Genomic DNA, 17,151 nt, shown 5'->3' with positions numbered 1-17,151 from the left:
ATGATCATAATAACTTAATATAATGAAACAAGTAAAAAATTAATCTAATGAAACTAGTAAAAAATTAATTTAATGATAATAACTTGAACAAAACCTAAACTAATCTAAAATCCATACAAAATCATCAAAAATATTTCATCTCTTTAACAGAGCGATGCGATTCGGAAAGAGAGAAAGAAAGAGAAAGGAAGAGAAAGCGGCTGGTAAGTTTGGAGGATGACATAAGTATTTTATGTTTTGTTTAAAAGTTTAAAATATTATATTTTAATATTATTATTATATTAAGATTTAAAAAAGTTGAATTGAGATTTAAAAAAGTTAAATTATTTATTATATTTTATATAAAAATTTAAAAAATATATAATAATAAAATAAAAATTTTCTGTCTCAATCCACCTGCCGTAGACTTTAGAGAAAAAGGACCGGAAATGAATTAGGAGGGCACACGGTGAAAAGCATAGAAACAGTAAATTACTTTAATTGAATAAAATATAAATTGAGTAGTGCTATACGGCATCCACTGTAGTGGTGCACTGTAGTGGTGCACACAATGCACACACTACGTGGATGCCTCTCATCCAATTGTTTTTTTTATTTTTTATTTTTTTCTTCCTTCGGCTTGTCTCTCACCAGTGTCTCTCTCTCCCTCTCATCGTCTCCGCTCTCTCTCGTCTCGCTCTCTCTCTCTCCTCTTCTCTCGGTCTTTCTCTCTCTCGTCTCGCTCTCTCTCTCCTCTGCTCTCGGTCTCTCTCTCTCGTCGGCTCGCTCTCTCTCTCATCTATGCTCTCGGTCTCTCTCTCTCGTCGTCTCGCTCTCTCTCTCATCTCCACTCTCTCTCTCTCATCTCTGCTCTCGGTCTCTCTCTCGTCGTCTCGCTCTCTCTCTCATCTCCACTCTCTCTCTCTCTCTCTCATCTCTCGTCTTGCTCTCTCTCTCATCTCTCGCTCGCTCTCTCTCATCTGCGCTCTCTCTCTCATCTGCGCTCTCTATCTCTCATCACTGCTCTCTCTCTCCTCTCTCTGCTCTCTCTCGCTCGTTCTCTCTCTCATCTCTGCTCGTTCTCTCTCTCTCTCATCTCTCATCTGTGCTCTATCTCTCATCACTGCTCTCTCTCTCGTTTTCCCTCTCAAATATGTGGTGTATATTTTGACACTTAATGTGTGCAAAATTGGCTTCTATAAACAGTGGCTTCCATATATCATTTTTCTTTGCGATTCACTTATAACGTACACAAAGCCGTGGAATTAATACAACGAGATGTAAGTTGTCATTAATGTTGAGAAACTAAAATATATGACAAAGAAATGCATCTTCCCAAACACTAACGCAATAATTTCAGGATTTGGTTTTGTGAATTACCAATGAAGATTGATTACATCTGACGCCCATTGAGACGATAGCTTCTGCCTCGGAAAGCAACTGATCCATCGCCTCGGCCGGCCGGTTGCTGTGCAGAACTGTCTGTGCCTGCCTGATCTGTAGCAGTACTACTACTGCTTCTGCTTGTTCGAGATCCATTTAGACGGTAGCTTCTTCCCCGGAATGCAATACTGGCTGAGGGATCACGCTGCACAGGGGAATTTATTTGTGTTCCCTCACCCCAAAATGCAACTAGTTTGTGACTGGAAATTTTGTTTAGGAAAACAAAATCATTTTCAGGAACAAAGTACTAATTTTGATCATGTTATAAAAACACTAATGATCGATGTCCCTTGACCCAAACACAGTACTACTGGTATATATATTACTGGCCGGGTTGGTGAAATCCTCCACTTGTTTGAGGAACTCGTGATTTGTCCTAGAATCTAGCTACCAGGAAAATTAGTGCACAAAAAACTTCGAAAATGATCATGGGTTTAAGAGCTTTTTGAGGTGAAGGTTAATGCATGCATGCATGCATTGCGAAACTAGAAAGGAGAAAGGATACACCCAGAGAGGAGTCTTCAAGATGAACTTTCCCCCGGAAAGAGGATGAAGCACTGTTAGGAAGTAATGCAAATGTCCCACAGCTATCCCTAGCAAGTCTGGCATCAAAGGATTTCCGAATATCAAGTCCAGTGCTAGCATTGCCCATGGAAGATAGAATCCCTGTACGTAGGATAATCAATCAAAAAGAAATTAATTAAAATAAGCCACTGAGATTAATCTTTGCATTTTGTGGATTTTATATGAAAACATCCACGCTTTTATATCTTCTTGAAGTACCACTTTTTTTTTTCTTTTTTTTTTTCCCTTTATATATATATATAGCGTAATAACTAAATTATCAAAGTTAATTTCTCATTTAATCCTCCAATTTGAAACAAAAGAGTCAAGATATAATTGTTATGATTAATGAAAAATAAGTGATATGACATAATCTTAATATATACTTCTAAGATTGCATTCAAAACTAGATTGGTTTAGACAAAAAAGAAAATAAGAAAAAAAATTAAAGATAATATATATGCACAAACACCTCTCATTAAACTATCACCCGATTTGCAATCACAAGTACGAATTAGTTTCGACAATCACCTACTTAAAGTACCAATTGGTACTTTAATAATTCAATGTACCCCTCTAAATTTGACATAAAGATCCTTTAAAAAAAAAAAAAAAAACCAAACAGAAAAAGAAGATAAAATATTCTATTTTATATATATTTTTTAAAAATATTATTTTATTTTTTAAACAAATTTAAAATTGTTTAATTAACTAGGACTAGTATTTTTTATTTTATTTTTAAGAATTTTTGGTGTAATTTTTCTTTTTAGGGAAAATGGGACATATTTATTGTAAACTTTTGATATAAGTTTGGGAGGGTAATTGCCAAAATTGACAATTTTTGTGTCTTTTTTTTCCCTGAAAAGAGAAGGAGAGAGAGAAAGGCAGAGCTGGATAATTATATAAGATGTTAAATGTACGTAGCTATTTGGCTAATAATTATGTAGGCCAGGAATAGTTGAGAGGAAGTTGAAGATTTTAAGGGTGCTAGCTGAAGCTTAAAAGGGAAGTTCAAGATAATCCTAAAGCTATTTTGATCTGTATGAACAAACGACATGATGAGTAGACCCACATCAAAGGCTATGAAAAACAAAGAGGCCTGATTTCAAAGACAAAGCCTATGTACAGCAAAACAAACACAAGGAGTACTACATATTATTCCACGAACAAAGAAAAGTGGTAAAACTAAAAACACAGCAGCTGGTAGAAGATAAAAGCATAATAGCATAATTCATTACCTTCAATGAAACAACACCATAGATGCTTATGCGCGCGTTGGGGAACTCACGGCCCCAGACATAGACCATCATAAATACTAAGGAACTTCCCAAGAATCGAGACGAAAGATATGGAACAGCAGCTATCACCTAATAAGATCAAGTAACAGTACCATTAATGTCGTTATTTTCATGCTATCTTCTTAGTATATATGTTCTGTTTTACTTAATTCTGAGTACGTAAATAGTTCAGGAAGATACTCGTTAAGGTTGCGTTTGGCCGAGAGAATGGTTAAGTAAATGTTATTGGACGAAAAAAAGAGAAAGAAATCATGCATGCATGTATAGATGATTGCTATGACTTACTAGAAGTGATAGCGCTCCGAAGATCAGCATCCATACAAAGTCTGCCGTTCTCTTGTCGAAGGGTCCTCTCTCGAGTGCAACACCATATTTCGCTCTATGAAAATCAACGTGATAATTAAAGTGCCTCAAGTTTTTGAATAATGATATTTATACAACCTTTTTTGCTATTTTTACAACCAAATTATAGTGATTAAAAAAAAGATATGCATGCTTATTGTTGGGCCTTTGTGTGGAGCTTGCTTGTGTTTATGGGACCATAACTCAATTTGACAAGAATCTGTTGCGATTATTTGATAAATTTTCAACGAGACTTGAGTTATGGATTCGATGCTTGGGCTGATAGGTCCAACTCGAAGTGATCATGGACTAGCCTCTTCAGAGTCTTAAGGGTTGGAAATTTTTTTAATCGCCCATGGTTCATCCAAAGGTTTTTTTTTCAAATAATGTTAGATTCAAGTTTTAAATAGTTAAGTATCGTACAAGTATTTTATAAAATAATGGGTTTTATTAATAAAAAATAATTTTATTTACACTTTTTTAACGTGAGATCTACTTTTTTATAAAGACTTGTATGAAACTTGTCTATTTAAAGTTTGTACAAATTATTTCTTTTTTTTTCCTCCTAGCTCGTTCACGAAAATGAATCATATATATTTGATATGATTCCAGAGGGTAGACAGAGTTAGATATCTTACATTATTATCAGCCGAAATGCGAAGGGAATCGAAAATGGCCCAAGAAAGAAGAAATTCGTGATAAGCCTCCAAACCTGCGCATGAGTATGAACAAATGGTGGTTTTTCACAATCCAATGAGCAGTAATGAAGTTGAGCTCTTGGATTTCTGCAAATTGGCAACTAATTACCTGAAAATGTTTTAGTACGAGATCATATTCTAATGATATGCTGTGATATTTGAAAAGTCCCAGATAGAATGCCGATGTGGTCATCAAGCAGGCCACTCCATAGGTCTTGCACACAGGTGGAAGAGATCGATAGTATCTGAACAATTTGATTGGAGGAAATCAGTTTCTTCAAGCAACAAAAAAGATTATAGCATTTCATCAATAATGATCTGACTAAATCCTTCTTAATGGGTCCAAAAGTCAACGATCAGAAACAAAAGTAACCAACTAAGATAGAACCTGCAACATGTGAAGGAAAGCCTAACTGGAATTTTCTGTAAATCCAGTAGGTGATTTTATAACTATAAATTGAAAAAAAAAACACGAAGATTAAAGGAAAAAGGAATAAAGTTAAGATTTTTACAGTAACTCAAAAAAAGTAGCAGATGCCCATCTATATACACAAACACACAGCCCCCCAAAAAAACACCAATTAGAAGTCAGACAAATAACCAAGAAAGGGTTGCGTAACATTCAACTAGCAAATCAACCAAGAGCCAATTTAAGGATGTGGCCATTCGAAAGTGTTTGTTTTTGCATGCCTGAGAGAGAGAGAGAGAGAGAGAGAGATTACTCTGCTGGTGTAGACATTGCACAGAATGGTTTAGATACGTGATGGTGGTGGTTTGGTCTTAAAGGTGGTGTTGCAAGGACTCATGCGTAACAACAGATGCAATGAATATGCATTTGGACCAAAGATTAAAAACCATTAGCCATTGGAAATTCCGAAGGGAAAACTTTGGGGTCATCCCAATGAATGGGGCAGAAAGTCTTCCAACTTCCAATTCTTCCATTGGACGACGATTTCTATGCGCTTGGAAAATTTATGGTCAACATTTGGATTTTCTTCGTGTCACGTTCAAAGTCCGCGTGTAATAGACGCTATACATTTAATTTTTAATGTCTCTCCATACGGCACGCCTTGGGCTATACATTTGATATGTCTTTTGTTATGGATTTTTGTTACCATCCTACGTCGACTAAGTATGAGATTGATTAATAATTTGTAAATCCTTAAAAATCCTTATCTTGTAAGCCAGTTTTCAAGAATAAGTCTACCAGGTTCATAACAATTTTATATCCAAGTCAACTCTGAATCTCTATTCTTTTTTATCCGCAACAATGCATCTCTGTTCCAATCACATCTTCTCTCTCTGTCTCTCTCTGACTGTCTCACATACATAGTTGCCGAAGGTGATTGGCTGCTTTGACGTATCAAAATGTTGCCATATTTTAGACACAACTTCAGCTAAAGAATATTCCAACCTACACTTTGAGTTACTGTGCATCCAAAATTCTTTCTAGTATTTGAAGCAGACCATAAGAAAAGTGAAGAATGCACCACAAATTACGAAATATGATTCCTCGGTTTTGGTACAAATTTATTTGCCCTTCGATAATAGAGTTTTGGCTCAATATTTTACATTAACAATCTAGACTTGATCGGTCCAAACATATATTTTCATTTCTATAAACAAAAGGCTGATAGATGGTATGGAGCAAGAAAGATGACAATTGATGCGAATTTGCATTACAAAATAGAAAGAATGAGGTTAGTGAAAGACAAAAAAAAATTAGCTCACAAGAAAGCTTGCCATTAACTTTCTGACTTGGCCCATTTTTTCCCTCATTTATCATCACATTAGCTTCTCAATCTAACACCTATTTTGCAAATTATGGACGACTTCTGAGAAAGAAAGTTTGGCCATCAGCATTGCATGACTCCTTTTTCTCCCACCCTACTTCCTTTCAAAGTAATACATCACCGGTGCAGGTTTAATCTGCCTCTCTCAAAACAGGGCCCCCTGAAATGTCTGCTAATTGTCACCATTTGTACGAAGCCATATTGATCGAATAACTTGATCACAAAGCGACTGGTAATATATAGGCATAAGCAAGATCTTCTTTAAGAAGCCCTTTTGCGAGGTCTTCTGTTAAACTTCGGGACCGGATGCAAATAAACTAACAAGGCCTCTAAATACTTGTGCTGAGAGTTGGTGTGCTTGGAAGGGCTCACCATCCAAATTCCAAACGCTCTCAGTGCCAAAAGAAGTAAACACAAAAGCTGTTGTCTGCGCACAACAAAATAAATAGTAATGGAAGAGATATTCCCAAAACACACACTAAAAAAATGAAACCAGTATAGAACATACCTTATGATGTTCAACAAACTTAAAGTTCAGAGGAGTTCCACCTCTCCTTGCAAGTTGGGTAAGGTGCCTGTATGTATTGTTCAAACATGACATTAGGTTCTAGAATGGAAGTCTTCTAGGATAAAAGCTAAGCAAAAACTTAATCAATGTAGGGTAGACAGTAACATAAGTAGAGGAAAACTTCATAATAGCATCAAAGCCAGCTTCATAGAGATGACTTGCGAGGATAACATGGCCCAATTACAATGTTACCCAAGGACAGTGGAAGTTCTTACAAGTGACTAGGATAAGCATATGAAAATGAATTACTACAAAGCTGTTGAAGTTCTCAGTAAAAGTTATTAAAACGAAATAGTGATTTCTGCATTACCCTTACTTTTTTGGGTTTGGGGAGGACGAACAAGGATGTTATCAATTTCTCAACATACCATAGATACAAAGCATGAGGGCAGTCTTTAATCAATATGAGGTTCAGGAAACCGTCCGAAAGGTGTGCATCAGCCACCAAACCATCTGGTGCTCTTTCATTTCGGCAAGAGATTACAGCAGCACCAATGCTAAGAAAACGGCCTTTGGATCTCAACCATCTTGTTTCTTCTGGTCGTGAGTAAGTTGTAGCTTGGGAATCTTCCATAGATACATGAATTGGTTTGTCATTACAAATGGCACAATTTACACGACAAACCACTCTTTCAGATTTATTTGGACTCCACAATGCTCGTATGCTACTACTCGCGTGACCTCTGCCAGAAGTTGAATTTGTTTCCCCCGATTTGACTTCTAAGTAAGCTACTTCTGCCTCATATGACCTGGATAATATCATAGATCAGAAATCACCCTTTAGCACCATTTGCATCAGTAGCTATCATCAAAGTAACAAATATTGGAAAAAATAATATGTTGGATTTGGGTCCCACATCAAACCCAGGAGAGTAAGCAACAAGTAACAAAAACTCACACTACACTACACACTACACACTACACACACAAATAGCAATTGAAGACTACCACTGCTCTGTTTCGGATTTTTTGCTTTGTTTATTATTTGATTCACAAAACCAAAAATGGGAAGCAAACTGAAAGTTGGTTTCAAATACAACAAAAGATAAAAGTCGACAGAATCAATGTTGAAAAGTTTAAGCAACTGACAGTGGAAGCTAAATTTTATTCAGATGTACCTGTGCCTCAGAAACACTTTTGTTCCTGCATAATCATAACGTTTGGGGCCCATCCAGCGGTATTTTTCACTCTCAGTTATGACATCTCCATAAAACCCATACCTAATAGCATATATTGAACGGATGGACTTAGGAGAGAGCATCCCATAAACATAATATTAAATGGTATGGTATAAAATGCACAAGCATAATGGAGGGAGACTCTTCCCATTACACGCAGCCCTCAATAAGACAGTATATCGTATCAAATAATACCCCTCTTACCAACGGTTCAATGTCCATTAATCAACCAGAAATGCACGAAAATGCAAGTAAATTCTTAGGGATAATTGTGTAATGTTGTCTTTTTACTAAAAAGAAAATTTGACATCCAGTTAGAAATACCACATCGGAAATAATGAGACAGTACCCGGCGAAAGAAGCTGCATATCGCACACAAGGATCAAGTTTTGATGCAGAGGTTGTTTTCCATCTTACAACTTGAGCTACATCAAGGCATACCCTTTTACCTAGTACAATGTGCAATGCTGATGTTATGGGATCTCGAGTTCCAGTGGTACTGCAAAAGAGAAGCCCAATACACTGCTTTAATAAAACAATTATATCAACCAAGTCAAAGACAGGAGATAGAATGATACTAATTTAAAATTAAGTTCCACTGACAGACACTGACATTTAAAACTAAACTAGGTCAGTGGGCTTTGCTCAGTCCGATATACAGAGGCAGACTTTCCTTGTGTGTTTTTTTTAATAAGAGATATACTTCCTGTGTGATTGGATGAAATCATCCTTTACAAACTAAACCAACCGTGAACCATCAAGCCCCCACCATCGTCAATGAGTTTAGGCTTGACATCAAAAGATTAGTAAATCATTCTCCTACATCTTGGCGCCTAAAACAATGTAGGACAAGTAGTTACTCTGAATGTTCATAGCATTATTAAATCCTTAAAACATATAGGGGAAAGATTATGGAGTTTTTGTAAAATGCTAATGAGCTTAGCTAATTGTATAGTTTTAGCAAAATATTGAAAGAAAAAGGGGGAAAGACGTGGTGGGGGGGGGGGGGGGGGGGTGGATGAGGTGTGTAACAGAACATTCTTCAAGTGTAATCTGAGCCTTGAGGTGTGAGCCATGTATTATATAGAAAAGATAAAACTGGAGTAACACAAAAGTTGATAAGCCATAAAACACAAATGCATCGATAAGAACTGCACGATAATGTACTGAACTAGACTTATATATGAAATTTCTTTTTTCTCTTTATTAAAAAGAAAAAAAAAATAGCTTGGAAAATATATAATTAGGAAATAAGATACCACATCACAATGGCATCAGTTGAACCTGCAGGAATGATTCCAAATCTAAACTGTTCTTCAGAGAAGGGAAAGTCACGATCTTGGTCTGCTGAATCCTCGCAACAAGAGAAAATCAGTTATCAGTAAATTGGGATTTAGATGATGGACAAAAGGTAAGTTCAAAGAAAAGAATACCACTGTTGGGTGTTGAGGTTGGGGGGATGGGGGGGTGCGCGGTGCTCAGCAACCATTTTCAGCATACTAATATATAATCATAGAGATATAATAAACTAACCAATGCTGCAAGAACTTCAGTTCCTTTAATTTTAGATAGACTTAGTGATATATCTCATAACCACCAATTATTTGTTTACTTTTTGAAAAATAGATAACCACCAATTATGATGGCAATCAAATCAACATGGGTTGTCTGGAAAACAGGTTATTGTGTACGTACTGAAATTTGCAAATCCTGATCCATTTTGTTGCATTGTACTTGAGAGAAGAGGTGACTCATCTTCTTTTTGATAACTAGTCTCAGCAACTGTTCCACTTGAACCATGATGAATCAAGGAACTGCCATTTCCATCAGCAGAATGAATAATATCTGTTGGGCTTGGTGGGTAAGGAGCTTTATGCCTTGAAGAAAGAAACCCATTAAGGATTTCGTTGAAGAAACCATCACCACCCTGAAATCAAGTCAATTGAATACTCCAATAACTAAATAGAACGAGCTTAACCCATATGAACAATAAACACGCACGTGCATGCCAACATAGACTAATTTATGAAACCCAAGATATTAATAGTATCCCACCAGTTGCCATATTTTAAAAAAGCTTCTCTTTTTCCTCCCTTGATCAAAGTTGAGAATAGGTATTCCTAACTCAAGTTTAAATCCCTCTGTGTTCGGACATATAATCTCCTTTTTTCATTTTGAAAGGCATGCCCACCATTTATACATATTTTTTATAGGTATCATTTATACATAATATAATCAAACTACTAAGCAGCTGGAACGATATGCAGTAAAAGTCCCTAACTCAGTTCATCTGGTAGCATAAAGCTACTAATCATATGGTATGGAACCTGAAACATACATATGCACACAACTCCTACTATGCCCTGGAGGAAGTTGATGCGCATTACTAGCTCCCTATAGCTGATCAACTGAATAGTTCAAAGTTTACTGGTTACTACAACCATAAGGCAAAAATCATGTGAAGAGATCTCATTACTTACAACAGCTACAACACCATCATATGAGTATAGCTCCTGGTTCGAAGTAGAAGCCATCACATGAAATGCCTGTCCTGCCCTCTGTGTCACAGTGACCTGATAAAGGAATTAAAAATAACTACTCAAGAAGATATTAATCAAATTTACCTCAATTAAATGTGTTCCTCGGGACCTTTGTAATTCAAAATGAGTGCAATCTTCATTCCAATCAAGAGCAAATAAAAAATAATAATGCCATTTTCGCCCTTTCAATCACTGGTTTCACGGATGATGAGACTTCAAACATAAAAATTAAAGTAACAAAATAGCCTAGAAGACAGTGCCTGAAGTACAATTCTCATGCTGAACTGACCACCATTTAGCCAAAAATTCAGTCCGAGAAAATTAACAGTAACAAAAGAAAGACAATAAGCCAAATAAAAGAGAGAAAAACATCTAATGCACTTTTACATAAGGCATTGCATTACATTTTTTCTGATAAGTAGTATTACATAATAGAAACAACCTAAAGAAGCATAAAATAATATCTTCACACTATGTTGTGAATCTAACTCGTAGGTATTAGAACAAAATGAGTAATTGTCAGTCAAAAATATTTATTTACAGAGCCATCCAGTATGGTGAGAGTACCTTTGTTTTGACTTTAGCGCGTGAGAATATAGGTGCCACGGTTTCCCAGGTTCTACAGCCACTCCCTTTCCCACTCCTTGGATGAACAAAAACCTAGCAAATCAGAAGAAAAACCTGGAAAAACTTTACCACCACGCTCTGTCCATTTTGAGCAACCTACCATAAGACAATTAGATTCAAGGAAAAATTCACAATTTACCTCCTTGTCGTATCCTAATTACAGTTTAACTCCCTCTGTTTTTGGAAAGTGACACTAAACCTGCCCATACCGTATATTTGATTCGAAATATCAATGTTTCATCAAATTTAAGGACAATCACACATGTAAAAGCCACATGCCTTGTTAAGCCAGTCATCAAGGCCACATTTTCATACAATTTGCACCCAGTGTACACAATTAATTCTTCTTCATAAATTTAAGTTATATCGATATATATATATATATATATATAGAGAGAGAGGGAGAGAGAGAGAGAGAGAGAGAGAGAGAGATTAAAGCAAATTGGGATCTCATAAACAATGCTGACTATGAAATTGAGAGGGAAATTGGCAACGAATCTGAGGTCAGTGAGCAAGAACTTTGAGAAAAAAAAAGCCAGCAGTTGAGCCACAGAGTAGAGTGGTTGATTGGACAAAGGATCTGTGGATTTCATTATCGTATCAATCATTTCCATCAATTTTTGAGTCATAGGTCTCTGCTTTTACCCAATCATCTCCTCAAAAATTTATGAGGCCAACCTTGCTACGAACAAAAAAAGCTTAAATGTTGAATAATTGAACTTGTTATAGCCAGTACATTGATCCACAATTTCGAAGGGCTTGCCACAGAGGTGGCTATGGTGGCTGCCACCAACCATTCCTTCCTCCCACTCTATCTCAACCTTTCATTATAATTTTTTCTACTTAACTTCGACAACAAATAGATTCATCACATTGAGGGTACAAATTACATGAAGATGTGGAATCAAAAGATAGGCTCTCATGTGAATAGGAGCAGCAAATATAGACATATAGGAGAGGTTTGAATTCAGATTTGAGTTGAGATGGTTTGTAAATAGTAGAATAAAAGTTGAATTATTTATTATATTTGGTGTGGGAATTTGGAAAAGTTGTTTTGGAATTTGAAAAAGTTGAATTGTTTATTATATTTTGTGTGAAAATTTGAAAAAATTGTAATGATGAGATGAGATGAGATTAATTGAGATGAGTTAAGGTGGATTTTGAATCCAAACCTCTCCATAATGTAATGGTTTTAATTCAAACTTAAAGTATAGGGAGGTTTAACAACATTTTACAACAATTTTTAAAAGAGACCAAAAGAATTGTAATTAAGATATAGCACAAGGAGGTAAATTGCAATTTCCCCAAGATCCAAAGAACCAAAATAAAAACACACTGAACAATTCAAAGAACACACCAGAAGATTTCGTGGTCTCCCCATTTCAAGGTTCAGAGAAGCATTAATTCGATTCACCCACATCTGACACATTTGTGGATCATTATGACCAAATGTGAACTGAGCCAAGACCCAAAGAGAAGGCTGAGATTTTGACCTTTGGAAACCATGCACTTTAAACCAGTACATCTGCACCAAAGGAAATAATTTTCAACCTGGAAATTATTTCCAAAAAATGGACTTGAAGTGCACAAAAAAGATAGTAATGAAAACAAACCTCATTGTCATGACCAACAAGAAATTTTCCAGCATTTGGCAGATTTGATTCATGAACCAAGCCATAGTCAATTAGCTCAACAGCATAAACATCAGAGAATTTGATCTCAGTTACAACTTTAGGAGCAAGTTTGACGCCCAAACAACTTGACTCATCCTGTTTAATAAATATATAAAAAGAAAGAAGGAAAAAATCGCCTTGGTAATTGACAGTTAGAAAACAATTCTTAAACTACTTGTATCACACACGATCAACCATAAGATAATATGATCGGTTTATTTCCAAAAGTAAAGTGATAACACAACCAGAAGAGTTAAACAAAAATCTATGAAAAAATATTCAGACTGTAATACCCCGGATTGAGGATAATGAGGGTGGTGGACAGAATTCCATATTGTCCGGGAGTAAGAAGTTCTTGCCATAATTATAGGGGCTCAAATTGTAACTTTGACTTGTCTTTTTAAAATATAGGCCCAGATGTGACTTGGGCTTTCTTTATTTTGTCACACCCCTTACCAAATCCATTTATTGGAAGATGATAATGCCAACTAAGGAGATTTTTATAAATGACGAAAAAATGAGGTTTTTTTTAGTAAGTAACAAAAAATCTACTAAAAAGGATAAAAAATGAAGATTCTCAAAAAACATCAAAAGAACAAAGAAATCAAAGAAAGAATCACATTGTACATTGCTCAAAGTATGAAACAGTCTTGGGCATCAACCAATGCACACCAAACAAAGATGAAGCTGGCAACCAAAATTCTCCGTCACAACACAAGATGGTCTACCATCTCACCATAATTCGTATACACACAACATATATCCATAATGTTTTTCTTTTAGTATCAATTGCCAATATTCTATCCACGGAACCATACATCAAAAGAAAGATCTTATCCTTGTCAGTTTTATATGCCAAATATTGTTCGACGGAAATTCAACCGCTATCAAGCATCTAAGAAGCATTAGAATGAACGAACCCCATAGCTTCCTTTATTAGAAGGCACAGTTATCTTCCATTCCATCTGATGGAAGATTTTTTTTTTTTTATAAGTAAACGATAGTATAAATAAGAATAGGCATAACCCAAGTATATAAGGAGTTATACTAGAGTTAAGGCCTATCTAAGTTGCTGTAAAAGAAACAAGAAAATCATGTACATTTAGGCCATTAAAATCTACAGCTATAGCCCAAAGCAGTAAAGTACGAAAAAATAAAACTCGAAGCTTCTCTAAGGTCCGCTCCTTATCTTCGAATGTCCGTTCATTACGCTCTCGCCATATACACCACATAATGCAGCTAGGAACCATCTTCCATACAGCTTTGATTTGTGGGGATCCATCTGGTATTACCCAACTAGCCAATAATTCCACCACAGTAGCCGGCATCACCCAGTTTAAACCTATGCGACTGAACACTTCGCTCCACACGGCACTAGCTGTCTCACAATGTAACAAAAGATGATCCACTGTCTCCCCCGCTTTCTTGCACATACAACACCAATCCTGAATAATGACCCTACGCTTTCTTAAATTGTCAGTAGTCAAAATCTTACCCAGGGCCGCTGTCCAAGTGAAGAAAAGTGCCTTAGGGGGTGCCTTATTCCTCCACAATTTTTTCCAAGGGAAATGGGTGTTCGGAAGTACGGTAAGGGATTTATAGAAGGAACGCACCGAGAAGATACCCTTACCTGCTGGTGTCCACCACAGCTTATCACCACATCTTCCATTCGGCTTCATATTATACACTAATCTGAAAAAAGCCTCAAAACTGTCTATTTCCCAGTCTTGAGCTGCTCTATTAAAGAGTATATTCCAATGAATTTGATCCCCAGAACGAACCATGAGGTTCGCCACTGAAGCTTCTTGGTCACTTGCCACTCGGAAAACCATAGGGAACGAGTCCATCAGTGCCTCTTCCCCACACCAAATATCCCTCCAAAATTTTATACGAGTACCCTCCCCCACCCTAAAGTTAGTATATCGAGAAAACACCCCCCACCCTCGTCTTATGTGTTTCCATATCCCCACACCATGAGATCCATTCCCTTCACTAGAGCACCAGCCCCCCCATACCCTGCCATATTTGCAATCCACCATAATTTTCCAGAGAGCTTCCGGTTCCATAGTGTACCTCCAAAGCCATTTCCCAAGAAGTGCCCGGTTAAATGTTCGCAAATTCTTTATCCCCAACCCACCTGAGGAAATTGGTTTGCACACCTTATCCCAACTGACCAGGTGGAACTTGAATTCCTCTCCCAGTCCACTCTATAGAAAGTCACGATATAGTTTTTCAATTCTCGCCGCCACACAAGTTGGAATTGGAAATAAAGACAGAAAATATGTTGGTAAGTTAGAAAGAGTGCTATTGATAAGGGTCACCCGGCCTCCTTTCGATAGATACAGTCTCTTCCACCCTGCTAATCTTCGTTCTATTTTCTCAATCACGGTATCCCATATACCTAACGCCCGTGATATGATGGAAGATTAGAGTGCAATAACTCCAAATTGGCCCTCAAGAAATGGTGAAGTGATGTTCTACTTGATCATCTTGAGTTTATTGTAGTGAACATGACATTATCAAGAGAACACTACTTGACGTGCCATACTTTTTGATTTTATAAGTTTGACGTGCCATATTTCATACATACATAAAGCATGATAACCTAGCTAGTTGTACCAAACTTCAAGTCCTGCCCTTAAGACACGAAATCCAGCTCAATAAAACAGCAACTCAACGTCCAACCATTACTTTGAGCCTACATAAGTCTCGTGAGGAAGCTTCGAGGCATGGCATTGGGCTCACTAGGAAACCTTACCAATGCGTATCATATATATTCAAAACCATGCTGGAGAAACCAAACAGTTAATCTCGACACAGGTCTCTATGTTAAACGTCCATAGAATTAGAAGTCGGATATTTCAAATTTTCAAGTCTCCCCTAGACGTCAGGAAGGCCAGTTGCAGCCAAACACCCAAATACAATCGTATTAGACAAAAGCGTAATAACTAGAGAAGAGGACAGAATTAGTCCACCCGACCCAACAAAACATCACCCAAATGCTCACAAAAATGTATCAGAAATAACTTAAAACCGTGCGGTTGATAGAAGTAGAAAAATAATATGAAGCGACAAATTATTTAGAGAGAGAGAGAGATAAGGGACAAAGAAGCTACATTATTGAAGGACTGGACCAAGCTCCAAGACAAGCCATCTGAATTGAAGGTCAGAATGACCTGGCCAACATGATCCAGGAAGAGGGTCGAGCTCAGAGCCGACGATTGGGCTTTGCCATCAACCTCTGCATCTGCAACTGCAAGTGCCGCTGGATTCTCTCCTTTAACTGCAATACCATCATCTATGTTTCTCTCCATTTGCCAGATTGAAGAATTCCTACGCGAACCGTTGATTCTTCTTATTGGGGTCGTTTTCCTCCTACAATACCCGAATACCGTCTATCTCCGACTCGAAATCAAAACTGACACGCGCCCAAGATGTCTTGTCATGATTCTTGATCTTCTACGTGACAAAAGTGTATGGTTTCAGGTGTGAAGTTCTTTCCCCATGTCCTAGATTACGCGACCTTGGCGAGGAGGTAAAAAAGCATCTACCTTTCTCCTCTATTTCGGGAATTGTATGCGTATGGCTATGGAACTTGTTTATTGATCCGAACCATAAAATATCATGTAAGATGTAACTGCTAGCAGACCTTTAGCCCGCTGGCATCTCCCTCCCCGTGTCCCATGGACAAGATTAGGGGTCTTGGACAGGGGATCAAATCTCAAACTCTTCTAAAGATACCCAAAAAGATACGGGCTTCATAGAATTACTTTATTCCGATATTTCAACTCGAGCAATGCTTTGCTGAAATAGAAATATTAAAAACTGTACCTCTCTCGTTTTAATTCTTCTATGTTTGCGTAGAAAAAATTAAAGTATAACTATGACATAAAAGGGTGTAATAGTAAAGTTGAATCTTGATCTCTAAAATTTAACTTGGAGCATTCTCGATGCTTCTGTATTATACAAAAAATATAAATTATTTGAAGAATTATTCATAAAATGAGTTCTATCTGATTATGTAAAAGAATATGTAAAATACAAATTATTACAATAACCCATTATATGTAGCGGGTACTGCTCATCCTTCAAATAATTTTTTAATTATTTATATTTCATTTATTCCCTCAATTCCTTTTACTTTTACATTTCAATACAAATTTTTTTGTTGTTCATCATATATTGCAAATATAAAAAAAATATATGGATATTACAAATTTATTGATAAAAAAAAATGTTTAAAAAGAATGCAAAATATTATTTAAATAATATGAAAAAAAATAGATAAATTAATGTATAATATATTATAAAAATTAATATAAAAAATAAAAAGATGAAATTTAGTGATATATTTTAAAAAATAAAATACCACTGTGAATGATCTGAGTACCTAGATAATGTGATAAGACTTTTAAAATGTGATAGACTTTAGTACCTAGATTGAATGC

At 36.4% G+C, this 17,151-nt stretch overlaps 2 protein-coding genes across 4 annotated transcripts; both read right to left on the bottom strand.

Moving 5' to 3' along the window:
• Window positions 1-1,176: 1,176 nt before the first annotated feature.
• LOC118343778 (derlin-1.1-like) lies at window positions 1,177-5,166 on the bottom strand. Its single transcript, XM_035692973.1, has 7 exons — window positions 5,047-5,166; window positions 4,434-4,569; window positions 4,265-4,338; window positions 3,570-3,663; window positions 3,225-3,353; window positions 1,928-2,088; window positions 1,177-1,622 (listed from the first exon to the last, which is right to left on the bottom strand). The coding sequence occupies exons 1-7, from the start codon at window positions 5,061-5,063 to the stop codon at window positions 1,373-1,375; spliced, it is 861 nt and encodes a 286-aa protein (XP_035548866.1). The 5' UTR covers window positions 5,064-5,166; the 3' UTR covers window positions 1,177-1,372.
• Window positions 5,167-5,824: 658 nt separating this feature from the next.
• On the bottom strand, window positions 5,825-16,489 carry LOC109002484 (ceramide kinase). Of its 3 annotated transcripts, none has more exons than XM_018980255.2 (12): window positions 15,820-16,488; window positions 12,644-12,799; window positions 12,388-12,555; window positions 10,971-11,063; window positions 10,344-10,436; window positions 9,559-9,790; window positions 9,123-9,210; window positions 8,213-8,362; window positions 7,804-7,905; window positions 7,054-7,434; window positions 6,626-6,692; window positions 5,825-6,544 (listed from the first exon to the last, which is right to left on the bottom strand). In XM_018980255.2, the coding sequence occupies exons 1-12, from the start codon at window positions 16,015-16,017 to the stop codon at window positions 6,407-6,409; spliced, it is 1,866 nt and encodes a 621-aa protein (XP_018835800.1). In that variant the 5' UTR covers window positions 16,018-16,488; the 3' UTR covers window positions 5,825-6,406. The 3 variants fall into 3 exon arrangements, with proteins under 3 accessions (XP_018835800.1, XP_018835801.1, XP_035548865.1); XM_018980256.2 differs by having other exon boundaries at window positions 9,123-9,207; XM_035692972.1 differs by having other exon boundaries at window positions 6,435-6,544; window positions 7,002-7,434; window positions 15,820-16,489.
• Between the last annotated feature and the right edge of the window lie 662 nt (window positions 16,490-17,151).

The sequence above is a fragment of the Juglans regia genome, chromosome 8 (genome assembly GCF_001411555.2).
Source record: "Juglans regia cultivar Chandler chromosome 8, Walnut 2.0, whole genome shotgun sequence".
Classification (NCBI taxonomy): Eukaryota; Viridiplantae; Streptophyta; class Magnoliopsida; order Fagales; family Juglandaceae; genus Juglans; species Juglans regia.
The sequence above is the reverse complement of the archived record's forward strand: the minus strand, read 5'-3'. Positions and strand labels throughout refer to the sequence as shown.